Source organism: Monodelphis domestica, chromosome 2, assembly GCF_027887165.1.
Source record: "Monodelphis domestica isolate mMonDom1 chromosome 2, mMonDom1.pri, whole genome shotgun sequence".
NCBI classification, from domain to species: domain Eukaryota; kingdom Metazoa; phylum Chordata; class Mammalia; order Didelphimorphia; family Didelphidae; genus Monodelphis; species Monodelphis domestica.
This window is the reverse complement of record NC_077228.1, coordinates 260,102,129-260,118,150: the sequence shown is the minus strand read 5'-3', so window position 1 is coordinate 260,118,150 and position 16,022 is coordinate 260,102,129. Positions and strand designations below refer to the sequence as shown.

The 16,022-nt window shown below is 44.3% G+C and overlaps 1 protein-coding gene across 4 annotated transcripts in view; it reads right to left on the bottom strand.

The window, feature by feature from the left end:
* Positions 1 to 761: 761 nt before the first annotated feature.
* Positions 762 to 16,022, bottom strand: part of KIF1C (kinesin family member 1C) — a 37,415-nt gene continuing 22,154 nt past the window's right edge. For all 4 annotated transcript variants that reach the window (XM_056817719.1, XM_056817718.1, XM_056817720.1 and 1 more), the window contains exons 19-23: positions 14,708 to 14,791; positions 7,498 to 7,684; positions 7,087 to 7,159; positions 6,023 to 6,634; positions 762 to 5,057 (exon numbers count right to left, since the gene is read on the bottom strand). In XM_056817719.1, coding sequence (XP_056673697.1) covers positions 4,374 to 5,057; positions 6,023 to 6,634; positions 7,087 to 7,159; positions 7,498 to 7,684; positions 14,708 to 14,791 — 1,640 coding nt within the window. In that variant the 3' untranslated portion in view covers positions 762 to 4,373. The remainder of the gene's footprint in view (positions 5,058 to 6,022; positions 6,635 to 7,086; positions 7,160 to 7,497; positions 7,685 to 14,707; positions 14,792 to 16,022) is intronic.

Sequence of the window (16,022 nt, the reverse complement as noted above, 5' to 3'; positions counted from 1 at the left end):
CATAAATGGAAGCTAAGAATAGATGGGTACCTCTGTCAGATGGCATTGAACTTTGAGGGGGCAGCAAATGTTTTTGTGGCATTTATTGTGTGTGTGTGTGTGTGTGTGTGTGCACTTTTTGAGTTGGGGTTTTGTTATAATGGCATTCTAGATTGCAATGACATTAGCACAGTGCCTGGCACAAATGTTCTGTATGCAAACACTCCCAAATCAGGTCCTGCTCTGCCCTACTTAATTTTATAGAAAGGTAGTGTCATTATGCTAATTATCCAGCAAGGGATGCAATACTTGAATTATCCAACTGCTGAAAGTTTCCTTAAAGCACCAGTTCAGTAGCCATCATAATTCCATTCTAGCACATCCAAGGTAAAGCCGCCCCAATAGCTACAGTATGATCACTCACTACTGGAAGATAATCAGCCTACTGCAAGATGACTAGGTTTGGAACTTAAACTAGGGAATGATATGAAAAAATTCATGTCAGGACACCTATAGTTATTACCCCAACCACCTATGAAGTATCTCCCTATCAAAAACCTCCTCTCCCTTCTGGAATAGTATGGCGTATTTGATAGAACCAAGATTGAAATGAGGAAAATCTGATTTCAAAAGCTACCTCAGACACTAGCTATGTGACCCTGAGCATGCTAGTTAACCGTTGTCTATAAAATGAGACGGTAGAAGCAATGACCTCCAAGGTCCCTTCCACCTCTCAACTTATGATCATATGAACCATGATATACACAAGTACAAATTCAATATACTGTGGCATCATAGTTTATTGGACACAATTAAAATGAAAGGAAAATATTAAACACTCCTATTTAGCACCCTCCTACACTCACAATCTCCCAAAACACCTGCTTATCCTCTCAGATCTTTGGAGGATGCTCAAGAAACAAACCTGAAACACTCCCTCAGATTAAAGAAAGGGTAGGAAAGGGAACCTTCTTGGGAAGCATGGTGGCAGTGCTCTTTCCCACCATTTCACAAACCAATGGGATTTTCAAGATCTGCTAGTCCCTGTTCCAGACTTGTCTCTGCTAGACTGATGCCTGCTGTCTCCAAGTCTTTGGGTGCTGTGGATTTGGGGAAAGCTGGTCCTACTCTTAGTTTTCTCCTCCAGTCCTAATCACCTGCAGTTTCAGGCTGAAGCAGTTTATTGCCACCTTCAAACCAGAACCAATACCAAAGTTAGTGGCTTCTTGCCCACAAGGTTATCAGTAGCCCTGGCTCCATCAGCAACTGCTGGGCACTTCAATTCTCCCCATGGTGAGAAAAGTCCTAAATCTTAAGAGCAAATGTACAAAAATAGTTTCAAACCTGTATGCCCATGTCTAGATCTCCTGCCCTTTCTTCTTTGTCTTTGAACACTGTGGAGTGATTTTATTTCCAAGGCACGGATGTCTCTCAAATTCTATTCTGCATGCCTCCTACATGGGAAACTTCCAGGACTCCTCAAATCTCCATGTTGAAATTCTGGGGAAAAGACTGACTATATCTTAAAAGTGTATTGGTATCTTCTCTTGGTAGAGCAGGGGAAAACATTATATACATTGTCACTGTGATGTTTGGTTTTGCTTTACTTTCTTTGCGATAGTGGGTTGGGGGTGGTGAAGAGGGAATGTTTAGAAATAGCTTTTAAAAAGCCCCATCAATACAATGCTCTCAAGTATGCATGTAGTTAAATACAGAAATGAAGACTGATTTCATAACCTTACCATGGATAATGCTTTCTTGCCAAGTTCTGGGTACATTTAGTGTCTCTCTCACACCTTCCTCTCAAGCACAAATTATACCTTGGCCCATATGGCAACTGGGACTACTTCTCTGGGCTAGTTCTCCCATCTATAAAATGGTAGGGATGCTTATTTCTCCTACTTTGTGGGACCTTTGGGAGAATCCCTGTAAACCTTACACTATAGACATGAATCATTACTCTCCTTGGTTATATGTGCAGTTACTGTTCCTAACTGGAGTATAGGTTCCTTATGGGCAAGAATGCTTTATCCTCTGTAGTGTCTTATAAGATATTGAATACCAGTGAACGAGTTAACACCTATCAGTTACAACTAGATCGGGGAAGGTATTTCACTCTACAGCATTAACCAAAAGTATCTGCAATTGGGTGCCAAACAAGAAATCAGTCATCTTCAAGAAGGTATATCAATGGCAAAATAGAAAGCTTCCTACTCTGACACAAAATTATTCATCTACATTTATAAGACCGTTTTGGTCTTGTCATAATTCAAAGCAAACAAGATGAAGCCAGGAAAGGCCTATGGGCCAGCTGAAGTACCAAGAAGTCACAAAGGTTTTCATAAAGTCTGAAAAGATTAGGCTCTTGCTGGAAAGTTAAAGACAGGGGCCAATCTCTTCACTGTGACAGGTGTGGCTAGGATAGATTTTTTTTTTAATCAAACCACTGAACCTTTAAAGTTTTTTAACTCCTGCAAGTATGAAAATTTTTAAGAGTAAAAACAAGAGTCACAGTCATAATGAGAAATATTTGCACCTGAGAAAACTACCATAAACCCTACCAGTGAAACTACACATGGTAAAACCTCAGTTGAGTTGCTTCACATAGGAAGTGGAAGGGAGAAAGGGAACCATTGGAGGAAATTGACCCCAACTTCCCTTGGCTAGTATTAAGCTCCGTGATTTCTATGTTGTTGAAGGTCAAGTGCCTCCTAAATTTGGCACCATGGGACAAAACTTCAGCTGCTCTGGCCCAGTTATGGCACCCTCCTTAATGATGGTAAAGGCTAAAAATGTAAATATAATCAAGAAAGGCTAATATGAGTGCATGGATAATAGATCCACTGCAAGATGTGGCTAGATTAAATATAGATATTAGGATGACATTCCTTTTTGTGGAAAATTGCCTTCCCACACATAGCATGTCTGATACAAAATGCTAGACTGGCCAGAATGCTGATTGGACCCAGTATGGCATTTCTTAAATCCTCTTATTTCTCCATTCAACTCCTCTTCTTTCTTCAGTGTAATGAGAAAGGGGCTAATAGTGACACATAAGACTTTGGTAAGGCGGGATGTTTGGACAGTGTAACTGTAAAGTGCTTTATAAAATCTAAGCTCTGTGATAACACAAAAGTACAAGTAGTTCTCAAAAGGTGTGCTGTAGCATTTGCATGGAGTTTCTGCTAAGTGTGCTATGAAATCCCCTGCCCTCAATCCCACTGTAGGACACTATTCTTGGCTTAGAATCATGAAGTTCACAATAGTAACTCTATCCAGAGGTACAGAGTCACCTCCTCCTCTTCTTCCATTAAGTCTTAAGGAGGTAAAGAAAGTGAAATATTTGAGGGGGAAAGTGGAAGGATCCCAAGGCCCAGCTAATGGGTGTGGAGGGGCCACTGCCAGGGAACACATCTTTGTTGCCAACTTATATGTTCAATGTGTTTGTGACTCATCATAGCAGATACTATGCTATGAGTAAAATAATTTTGAGAACCCCTGGCTGGGCTACATGCTTTAAGAGGAAGGGAAAGGCATGACCAAAGCAGTAATGGAAGGATAAAATACTTTTGTATTTCCTCCATAGAAGCCTTGCAATCTCCCAAGAACAAATGGGCAGGGAACAGGTCATTAAAATGTCCCTTTCCATCTACCCCACCACCATTACCCACACCCCCCCCCCAAAAACAAGCCAAACATCTTAGGTGTGTTCAGCCTGGGTCCAGAGATGGACAATACACACTCAAGACAAACTCTTCAGCAGGACCTTGTGGATTCTTAAGTCTTCTGTCCCTCCCATTCTCTTCCTCAGCCTGTTCCACAGCTCTTGCCTTGTGCCTCCCACATACACCATCACACCACCAATAATGAGCCACAGATCTCCCTGTTTGCTTCCTTTAATGCTTTTAATCCCACCATGCTGTGGGACCTCAACCAAACCTGGCATGCCCCTGACAATATATAGCAGAAGGCCTGCAGTAGGAGGGCAATCTTAGGACAGCCCCTTCCCCCTAACAAGGGAAACCCACCACAGACACTCTTTTGGGGAGGGAGTTTCATAATCCTCTCTTAGTGTCATTATACCTGCCCCACTGAAAGACAAAAACAAACACACACAACTGGCTACACAGCACCCCACTCTTAGCAGCATTTGGGGGGAGGCACAGCCTCGGGGCAACCTATCCCCCTTTCCTTCCCTTCCCTTTGGTTTACTCCTAGCAACCCTGCACTGTGCATTCTACTACTTTCTCCAACTCCTGGCCCAACCTGCTCAAGTCCCCCATCACCTACTCTACTGCTCTCATCTCTGTCCCTGCCTGTGCCAATAATCCTACATGTGGGGGAGCATCATCCCACATCTCTCCTCTCAGCAAGGGGTCCCATCAGGCCCTTCCTCACACTGCGGCCCCCTTTTCCTTGAGGTCAGGGGCTGAGCGCTGTCGTCTCATTCGAGGAGGTGTGGTATAGGGAGGATATCGGGGACCAGAGGGCCGTTGAGCTGGGTAAGGCTGAAGCTGCTGGGGATAATAATTGTGCTTCTTGGGTTGAAACTGTTGGGATTCTGATTGGCTAGGACCCCCACCCCGGGGACGACCCCCTCCATCCAAGGAGTTCCTCCGAGGCCTATGTGGCCGTCGAGGACTAGGGAGCCTTCTAGACACAGGGGCTGATACAAGAGTACCCTCCTCAGGGGGTTGGGGTATGGCCAAAGCCTCCCCACCTTCACCAACCCCAGGCCATGACTCCCGGTGCTGGGGGTTGCTCTTGAAAGGGAATCGCAACTTGCAATCATGGGGTGGAACAAATCGGGCAGGAGGCCTTCGAAGACCCCCACCTCGGCCTCCAGGAAGACTCTGTAGCCCCTGCAGGCGCTGCTGCTCCTGCTTGAGCCATCTAAGACGGCCACGGCGGAAAGCAGGATCCTCTTCCATCAACCTGGACACCCGCTCCCAGCTTGAAGGGGGAGGAGATGGGGGCTGGACAGTGGGGGTAATAGCTCCAGGGGTTGCCTCCTGTAGGCCTTCTATTCCTTCTGAGGCTGCCCAGGTCACCTCAGCATCATCTTCATCCTCATTATCCTGTGAAAAGCAGAGAAAAGTGAGAGGAAAAGGGACAGATGGGTGGGAAATGGGGATATTGGAGCCTTGGAAGACAGAGGAGTTAGTAGAAAAAAGTCCAGGGAAAGAATGGCCCATTCATTCATCTCTCACTTAGTGCCAACAGTTACTTGCTGTGCCTCTAACTTCCTCATATGGAAGGCAAGAACACTAATACTAAAGCTATCCAACACTTTTTTTCATTTTTAAATCTAACAAAACAAAACATGAAATCCCCTTACCTTCCATCTTAGAATTAATACTATGTATTGATTCCAAGACAGAAGAGTGGTAAGGATTGGGCAATGGGAGTGAAGTGGCTTGCCCAGGGTCACATAGCTAGGAAATGTCTGAGGGCAGAGTTGAACCCAGGACCAGGTCTCTAGGCCTGGCTCTCTATCTACTGTCCTATACCTATCACTTTAAAGAGTTATCATTCCTACCAAAGATTTAGAACTGGAAGGGATTGGTAGCCCAACCTCTTACAGAAGAAATTGAACCTTAGAATGATTAAGTGACTTGGCCAATGTCACAAAAGTGAATTAAGTAGAATTTCAGCATTCGATCCCAGGTCCCAGGCTCTAAATCCTTAACCCTACCCTGATATTGTAAAAATGGCATTTGGTAAACTGTAAGGAGACATATAAATATTAAGCTATGATTCTCAATGAAATAGTTCTTTTCAATTGATTCTAACTACACAGTACAGACTACATCACGGGCCTTACAACGAACAAATATAAAAAGAATAAGAGCTAAGGGCCATGTACCAAAGAGAGGAAGAACCCAGTGATGGATTGGATAACTAGGTGGAGATGGGCAATAGAGAAATTTTAGGAGGAAAGGTTCCTCAACGGAGAGGAAGAGGATGGGAAAGTAAGCAAAAGCTGGGCACAAGCCCAGTCTCGGGGTGCTTGCCAGGGTCTGGAGCAGCAAGGCCTGCTCACCTGGGCGAGTGGGATGACCCTTTCCATCCTCAGCATTCGGTCCCTCAGTGCCCGGAGCTCCCGGTCCTTGGTGCTGTTTTGCAGCTTCACCTCTTGCAGGATTCCAGTCAGCTTGTCAATATGTGCTCGGAGATCCTCCACCTCAGCCCCTCGGGCCCCATCCTCAGTAGACCCTCCTCCTCCACTTCCTTCTTCTTCCCCTACTGTATCCCAAACATCTCTAGCCACAGCCCTCCAGGCATCCCCAGGCCCTTCGGTCTTGCCATAGGTACGGCACAGCTCCTTCATCTTGACGGCAGCCAGGGCCTCGATCTCTGCCCTCCCATGTCGAAAGTCAGCCAGTGCCACCTCATAACAGATCTCTTTCACCGCCTGCATCTTCAGGTCTGCCATGGTGGCCCATCGGGGGTCCTTGCCCTGCAGCCGCCGCCTCTGGGGAATCTGGTAGACGCGCCGCGGGGCCCGGCGCTTGCCGCTACTTGGCAAACCACAGCGCTTGACGATGGACTGAACAGTGGTGGGTGGAAGCTGCTCCCGCAGAGATGAGATCAGCCGCCAGCTCTCTTCACAGGAGCGTTTGTCTGAGTCATCCCCGCTGTCTGAGTCTGCGTACTGGGGTCAGAGAGGCCTGGGGGTTAGGGTCACACTCCCAGGGCTAGCAGCCCCGTATGTCCGAGGAGAGCTAACACGAGGATGGCGCAGCGAGCGACAGTGACTGTTCCCTTAGTGTGGCATGAGGGAGAGAACACCAGGCAAGAAGGGAGAAGCCATGGGCTCTTCCCCTAACTCTGTGCACGACCCTGCGGTCACTTCCCTTTCCTGACCCTCCCCTTCCTCCATAAAAGGAGGGGGCAGGGCCAGCTCTCAGGAGTCCTTGACTGCTAACAAAGAGGTCTTGTGACAAAACCCACTGTCCCCACTGTTCCCCTCTAACATATCCCCCTGCCCCATTAAGTCTATTTACTGATATTATATCCCCAAAACTCTCTCTCTCTCTCTCTCTCTCTCTCTCTCTCTCTCTCTCTCTCTCTCACACACACACATACCTTCCCCATTCCACTCACCAAACGGTGCTGCTCCAACAGAAGGTCAGCCTCTTCCTTCTCCTTCCGGTACTGATTCTCCAGATCTTGCAGCCTGAGGGGAGGCAGACAGAGCTCAGAATGGCAGGACAGCTGGCTGACTCAGTGGATGGAGAGTCAGGTTCAGAAATGGAGCTCTTGGGTTCAGATCTGATCTCAGACACTTCCTAGCTGTGTGACCCTGGGCAAGTCACTTAACCCCCATTGCCTAGCCCTTACCTCTTTTCTGCTTTGGAACTGATACTTAGCAGTGATTCTAAGACAGAAGGTAAGGGTTAAAAAAAAAATCCAAGGCCAGGATCCCCTAAAAAAAGGAATGGGAGCAGATGAGGGAAGCAGGGAGGGCCTCCTCCAAGTATTCCTCCCCACCCACCCACTTTGCTCTACAGGAACCTTTTCTCCATCTCCAGCTTGATGTCAATGCCCTGCTGCTCTAGGAGCTCCTTTTGAGCAAAGTTCCAATCCACAGGTTCAGCAGGTGGCCCTGGAGGAGGGGGGACCCCTCGATCTCGTTCCAGTCGAGCCTGCTCAGGGTGATTAAAGCGGAAGACATGGTTCTTGCCCAGGACAATCCGGTTTCCTGGAGATGAAGGGGAAGGGAGAGAATGTAGATAATCTTCTGATGAATAATTCTCTACTCATGCCCAAAGTATCCTAGAGTCTTCCCAAAAGACACTGAGAGGCCATACCACCCTCTTTTCCCTCCATCCCAAGTTGGATGGTGCTTCCAGGTGGCAAAAAAACCCTTGCAGGCATCCATCCTTTCCTGTATGATCTTGCCTTTTTTAGGAGCCCCTGATAGCAAAGCAAGAGAAAGTTCATAGTACCTGACTTCCCTTTCCTGTTCTCTTGGATGAGTGAGCAAGATTTGACCCTGATGATCTAAGCCTTACTCCTTCATCCCTCGATGCCTGTCAGTCAATCCCTCTCATCTTAAGGTCCTTTCCTTCCACTACTTATTTTTGGCCAAGCATGTGTTTCTCAAGCTTGTGGATAAGCGCAAGAGAGAGAAAATAGTCAATAAACATTTATTAAACATCTACTATGTACCAGACACTGTGATAAGCAATGGGGGTACAAAGATAGTCCCTGCCCTCAAGGAGCTCCCAGTCTAATGGAGGAAAATATGTAAACGAACATGTATAAATAGGCTATCTAAATGATCAACAGAAAATAATTAACAAAAGGAAGACACCAGAATTTAAGAGGAATTGGGGGAAAGGCTTCCTATAGAAAACAAGATTTTAGTTGGGACTTAAAGGAAGCTGAAAAGCCAGGAGGCAGAGATGAGGGGAGAGCATTCTAGAACTAGGGAACAGCCAGAGAAAATGCCCAAGCTGAGAAATGACGTTTTTGTTCATGGAGCAGTGAGGAGGTCGGTGCCAGTGGAGGGAGGGAGGGAGGGAGGGAGAGAGAGAGATAGAGAGAGAGATAGAGAGAGAGAGAGAGAGAGAGAGAGAGAGAGAGAGAGAGAGAGAGAGAGAGAGAGAGAGAGAGAGAGAGAGAGAGATAGTGTGTGTGTAAAACACACAATGTGTGTTTTAAAAGTAAGATATGTGATGCCTGGAAAGGTATGGGAGAGGGAAGAAGAAGGGCTAAGTTAGGAAGGATTTTGAATATCAAACAGAGGATTGGGCATTTGATTTTAGAGGTGATATAAAGAGGCATCAGGATTTATTAAGTAGGTCAGGCTAGCACTTTACTGGCTGAATGGAGGAGGGAGTGGGGAGGTAAATATGGCATGTAAAGCCTCTAGCAGACTATTACAACAGTCTAAGTTTGAGGTGATGAGAAACCGTACCAGGAGGTGGCACTAACCAAGGAGAGAAAGCAGCTGCATTCAAGAGACATTAAAGGTTTTGGCACCAAATTAGATATATGGGGCGGGGGGGGGGGGGGGGTAGAGACAGTAAGGAGTATCAGATGACACCTACGCTGTGAGGCTGGGACATGGGGAGGTAGGAGGGACAGATAATATTTTGTGTTGTGTTTGGGGTATGTTCAGTATAAGATGTCTTACTGAACATCCACTCTGAGATTTCTGACAGGCAATTGAAGATTCGAGATGAGATCAACAAAGAGATTAGGGCTGGGTAAGTAGATGTGAGAACCACCAAGCATGGGAACTGATCTGCCAAGTGAAACAGTAGAGATGAGAGAAGAAGGCTAGGACAGAACTCTGGGAGACCCACAGCTAAGGAGTGACTTGAAAGAAGGAGCAATCAGATATGGAGGAGGAAAACCAGGAGAAAGTGATGCCCCAAGAGACTAGAGAGGGGAGCCTCAAAGAGAAGAAGGTGATTGACAGTCAAAGGCTTAAGAGGGTAAAGAAGGGTGAACACTGAGGAAAGACTAAAAGTATTGGCAACTAAGAGATCACTGGTAATTTTGGAGAGTGCACTCTCACTTAAACAATATGGTTAGAAGCCAGGTTGTAGGGAGTTAAGAAAAGACTGAGAATGGGGCAGCTGGGTGGCTCAGTGGATAGAGAATCAGGTCTAGACAAGAGGTCTGCCTTGGAACTGATACACAACATTGACCCTAAGACAGAAGGTAAGAGTTAAAAAAGAAAGAAGACAAAGAGGTAGGCAACTTTTTTAAGGAGTTTAGTCACAAAGGGAAGAAGAGATACTTAGCAGGAATGTAAGAATTAGGTGAGATTTTTTGGGGACAGAGGAAATATGGACATGTTTGTAGATGATAGGAGAGAAGCCAATGGAATAGGAGCTTTTCAGCTTTTGCTAAATTGTAATACTACCTTAGAATCCAGTCTAAAAGCAATTTAAGGGGGCAGTTAGGTGGCTCAGTGGATTGAGAGCCAAGCCCACAGATAGAGATCCTGGGTTCAAATTTGACCTCAGACACTTCCTAGCTATGAGACCCTGGGCAAGCCACTTCACTCCCATTGCCCAAATCCTTACCACTCTTCTGTCTTGGAATCAATACATAGTATTGTAAAATGGAGATTTGAACCCTGGACTTCAATCCCCAGAAGTCCTTGGTATTTCCCAGAATTCCCTATAATCTCACCTGAGTCCTCACCTGAGGGCGAGAACACAATTTAGTATTTAAAGGGCTCTCTGCCTCCCAAGACTCTCTTCTTCCGCTTCTAAGCACACACATCTCTCTACTCAGCATGCAAGATGTAGTAAGTGAATTGTGAATGGGCTAGTGCCCTAGGTATGTGCTGTTCTTATTTTGTATTTTCTTATTTCCTTGATTTCTAATAATCTTTAATAAACCTCATAAATTATAAAACTTTTAGTACAAGAGACTAATTTAACTGTTACAGTATTAATTCTAAGATGGAAAGTAAGGGTTAAAAAAAAAGGCAATTCAAGTGGGGCAGCCACACGTGGCACAGACTGTTCCCTTAAGAAACCACACAGACTAGGGACCAGGGCACATGGATTTCCCTACTGAATCTCCTTGATAGGTTTCTGTGTAAAAAATAGACTCGAACTCTGGACTTCAATCCCCAGAAGTCCTTGCTCCACTTCCCCAGAATGCTTTGAATTCTCACGTGGGCCGAGATCGAGAAGGTATTTAACCTGATTGCAAAGGTTTTTGAGCTCTTTTGGACTTCCGTTTTGGGGCAGATGTGGCTATTTCCATAATGTAGGTGAGGTCTTGTCTAGGCCTCTCTGGCTTAGGCACGTTTTCCTTATCCTGTATTTTCTTTAATCCTTAATCTTCAATAAACCTCTAAAAATATAATACTCCTTGCAGAGAGAAAATAATTTCTAACTGCCTCAGATGCCTCAGTCTCCCCTAAATTTTAACTGTTACAGTTTTTGGCGACCACGAAGGGATGAGAACTTCTCAAATTTTTTTAGCCTAGATAATGATTTTAAGCCACGCTTCCCCAAGATGCTTTTTTAGAAAACCATCTTGATCAGCTCCTGCCTGCAGCCCCCGATCCTGACCTGCTCCTGACCTCTCACCTGGTGCCCGATCTCCTGGCCCTGCCTGCCTGTTTCTGCACCCCAGACCCATGAGCGCGACCCCAGCCGGCTCATCACCCAGATCCTTGGAGCAGATTGCACAGGAACAGCTGGTAACTATTGGCCACGTGGGTGGATGGTAGCAGGGGAGAGAGAAAAAAGGGAGAGGAGAAGAAACAGATTTTTCAAGCAGGAACCTAAAAAGCAATGGGCTATTTAAAAGGATACCTTTTGACTGTTCTGGTGATTTCATTGATTTCACCTGTGTGCAACTTTAACTTTGAAGGGGCAAATGGGTGGCTCAGCAAACTGAGAGCCAGACCTAAAGACATGAGGTCCTGGGTTAAAATCTGCCCTCAGATACTCCCCAGCTGTGGGGTCCTTAACCCCCATTGCCTAGCCCTTACCACTCTGCCTTCGGACAATAGACATTTAAATGGATAATTAAAAACAAACAAACAAAAAAAAAACCCCAAGGAACTTTAAAGACTGGAGGTTATAAATTTTAAGGCATTTTAGACTCCAATGGTTTATAAAAATCTCTGTATTCTATTGCATTTTTTGTTTAAGGTTTAACTTTGTAATTTTAAGTTCATATATTACTGGATTCAATATATTCTGTTATACTGTTCATTTAATGTACTGAGTTTTAAAAATTCTGTTGTTTTTCCCCTATAACTGTGCTGAACAAATATTGTAATTAAGCCCATATGAAAAAAAAAAAAACCACCTTTCTATTTTGACTTTGTAAATTATCACATAGATGATAGATGGACATCAGGACTGGTTATAATTGTATAACAACCTTTGGAAAATTTAATGTGCTAAATATCTCAAATGATTTTAAGAGTTTTTTAAATATGATTTTTTGGAATTTTTTTAACAATCTCTGGTTATTTTGCCTGCCCCTACCACGAGGTAAGGCCCATTCTAGTAGCTGAAGTGAAATACATTTTATAACCCCCAACCTTCCCGCATTTCTAAATATGTGAATGGAAGTTGGGGCAGTTAATCTCAGGGCATTTGTACCCCTAAAAAGCCTCCAAAAAAGGAGCACCCCTTTATTTATACTCTTCAGCTCACTACTTTACTTGCACCAGAATGATATATAGATTTCTTGATTATGTTCTTAACCCAAGATGAGTTTTACTTTGTTTAAAAATATATGTTTAAATACCAAGGTTGAAAGATTGCTACATTTGTAAAAATTGTTACAAATATCCATCAATTCATAGGCTTTTAAATGCCATACAGCAATTTATGTGAAATATGATAGTGTGTTTGTTTGCTATTGTAATTAATTAGGCTATTGAGAATTTTGGGGATATTGATAACCACATATTTGTAATACTGTTCAATTCATTTGTCATACTCACAGTAGAGCATGGCCAGATATTAAGAGGAAATGGATCTCATTTTTGGTGAGAAAGCCTTGTATTCTATATTTTCTTAGCTGACACAGTGTGTCAATGATTATAAGCTACATTTTTGAATTTTTTAAAGACTTTTATTATATTTTTCTTGCATGTGCAATATACTATTTGTTTTTTGTTTTTAATTTTTTTCTCTCCTTTTATATTTGAAGCACATGTCACCAGCATTAAGATTTTCTTTAACTTTTTGATTTTTCAGTACTACAAGTTTAAGATACATTTGCTAATACATGCCCTAAAAAGCTTGTGACTATAAAAATGATGCCACTAATTATTTAAAAAATTATGGAACTTTGCTTAATGATTCTGTCTGATTCCAGGACAAGATATACACACAAGAGCCATTGCACAGAGCCAAAGAAAAGCCAATCCAGGATGGATTGATGCACTTCTAGGCCAATACAAAGGTCTTGAACCTAGTGTGAAGTATCGAGGTTACTGTGTTTAACATTGTTAGACATAGGCTTTCCTTGTGTCCACACTCAACTCTGAAAATACTCACAGACGAGTATCCCCAAAACCTTGGCTCCTATAATCTGGTCCCCTTTTCTGCCTTTCATAGTGCAGTAACTTTCTGTAGTCCTGGCCACTGACTGGGTAAATGCATCATTGCTTTGATCATTTTAATTGGGCCCTGATTCAAGGACCTATTATAGATTTATTTTCTTTTTACTTGGAATTGTACACATAAGACTTTGATAGTCTATATTTTCATCCAGAAATCTTTCTTTTTTTGGATTTTTCTGATATTCTTTTAATATCTCTTGCCAATTGATTCATATACCTCATACCTCAGCCATGCATCCCTAAGTGATCCTTTTTTTTCAATCACCCTCTTAACGGGGGGAATGTAAAAATATCATTATTTAAATTGCAAAGTTTAAATTCCTTTTGAGAAGAATTTTAGGTAAAGAAGATGCTACCTCTCTGAATCCAGAACTGAACTGTTGGAGAAGATACCATGAAGAAGCCTCCAAACCAGACAGCTGCACAAAAAATTGAACTTTGGGTGTAGTTGATTGAACATTTATTTGTATGTATACTTTTATGCCAAAGGGGACTGCCCCCTAACTGGCTTTTTGTCAATGCGTTCAGCAATTATTGCTTTTATTCTTTTTTTCTCTTATTCTCAAATTATTGTAATCTTTAAATTGATTATGTTTTCATGATCCTTTGGGGAAAAAAATTATTTTTTTCAAATGATCAAACGGGGAAGAATGTAAAAAATAGACTCGAACTCTGGACTTCAATCCCCAGAAGTCCTTGCTCCACTTCCCCAGAATGCTTTGAATTCTCACGTGGGCCGAGATCGAGAAGGTATTTAACCTGATTGCAAAGGTTTTTGAGCTCTTTTGGACTTCCGTTTTGGGGCAGATGTGGCTATTTCCATAATGTAGGTGAGGTCTTGTCTAAGCCTCTCTGGCCTAGACACGTTTTCCTTATCCTGTATTTTCTTTAATCCTTAATCTTCAATAAACCTCTAAAAATATAATACTCCTTGCAGAGAGAAACTCATTTCTACCTGCCTCAGATGCCTCAGTCTCCCCTAAATTTTAACTGTTACATCTGTAAGTATACCCACTCTTCCCTGTGGACATTGTATTAGTAGGAGAGTGAGACCCAGACTTATGAGTTTATATTCTGGTTATTCTTGTTTTACATTCTGTTTAGTGAATGACTCATTATTAAGAGTTAAAATGTCATCTTGGTGGATTGGTTTAAATGGGAAGTACACCTGTGAGGGTTCAGGAGGATGACCCCTAGGATCTTGAAAGTGAATTGTAGCCTGGCTGCCCACCTCAGGGAACTCCTGACCTGGTAGCATGAATGGAGACTTGGTAAGAGAGACATTCTGGAGAGAGAGAAGGGCATGAGGTGCCACTCCCATAGGACACACTGTACTACACAATGATTTGTTGTGGAGAAAAAGAAAATGTACAAGGGCCATGCCAACTCTTTTCAAGTAGTTTATGGAAGTGAAGGGTGGCTTAGATGTCCTCTAATGGACTCCAGGGAGTAGAAGGAGAAGTCACAGGGTAGACTGGCAATGCAGGACAGGCATTAAAACAAGTAATTCTAACTGCCCCAAAATGAAATTTGCTCCAGAAGTTATGGGTTCCTCTCACTAGAGGTTCTCAAGGTCCTTCCTAAGGTTCAGTTTCTGTGACTTTATATCCACACCCCAACCCCATCCAATACCAGAAGCCCACCTCTGAGACCCTCTACCTGATCTCAGCACCACAGGCTGCATCACAGGGTTCCCATTGACGTATGTCTCAGCTCCCTCACAGGGCTCCAAAGTTACCACAACTGGGAAGAAAAAGGAGAGTTAAATTCTGGGGAAAGCTCAAGGTGGCTGTGACCTGGGCTTGGATGTCCTAACTGCCCTGTTTACAACGACCCACCCTCCTCCCAGCTTGCCTGGAACTCCCAAACCATTGGCTCAAGTGCACACACACACACACACACACACACACACACACACACACACACACACACTCCTCACATGCTTAGACATGCTCACTCACACACACATGCTCACACACACCCTCACATGCTCAGACACGCTCATACTCACATGCAACACTCACACACTCTCTCTCACTCTCAATCTCTAGCTCACGATGTCCCTCCCCCTACCTGTGAGGGATGGCCTGGCCGGGCTGGTGGCAGCACAAGGAGGGAAGAGTAAAGGAGTGGTTAGTCCTAATTCAATTGCCAGTAGCCTTTGCTATGGACCTGCTCACCCATCACTAGTGGTGCCTGAAGCCTAGAAGGCCCAGGAGACAGATCTAGGAGTCATTCCTCCCTCCCCATTCCCACTGCCATCACAAACACAGTCCTGCCTAGATGACAACAGGCTCCTCGCTTTCTCCATCTAGGGCCTCTATCAGATTCCCTGACCAACAGCCTCCATCAGACTTGACTCTCCTTAGAACAAAGTCCAAAGCCTCTGGCCGGCTCACTTATCTTGATCTCCCCTGCTCTTCCTCATGGGCTTGGTTGTGCCCAGCTCTTCCCTGTTCCCTACATCATGCTCAGTTCTTCTCAGGGTCAGTTGTCTCTGGTTTCTCCCACTCCCACTCCCTCCTGAAATGCTTTTTTCCCCTGTTCTCTGCCCTTTGATGTTAAGGTAGTTTCACCTTTTCCATGAGTCCTTCCTGGTACTACTAAGTGCTGGAGTTCTGGGTATGTAGTGGAGGCTGAGGCTCTGGAATGCTGATAGTGAACAGGTACTGAGAAGGTAACCCCTCAGTAGGGGTAGGACACTGGGGGATGGGGGGGTCTAGAAAAAGCTAGACTGAGCAAAGATCTCAGGAAGTGTTACTGCTGGGGAGGGGGGGAAGGAGGGGAGAAATCCCTGATGTATAAGTAGGGGGCTCTTTAGACACCCCAGAGACAGGGTTCCCTCCTAGAGACATGGCCTGCACTGAAGGCTTATCTGACAACATAGGGGAAGAATTGGAATCACTTGATCCCATATTCCAAGATGAAGGACATCTATGCAGGGCTATTAGGGTCCCAGGTACCTCCAGGGCAT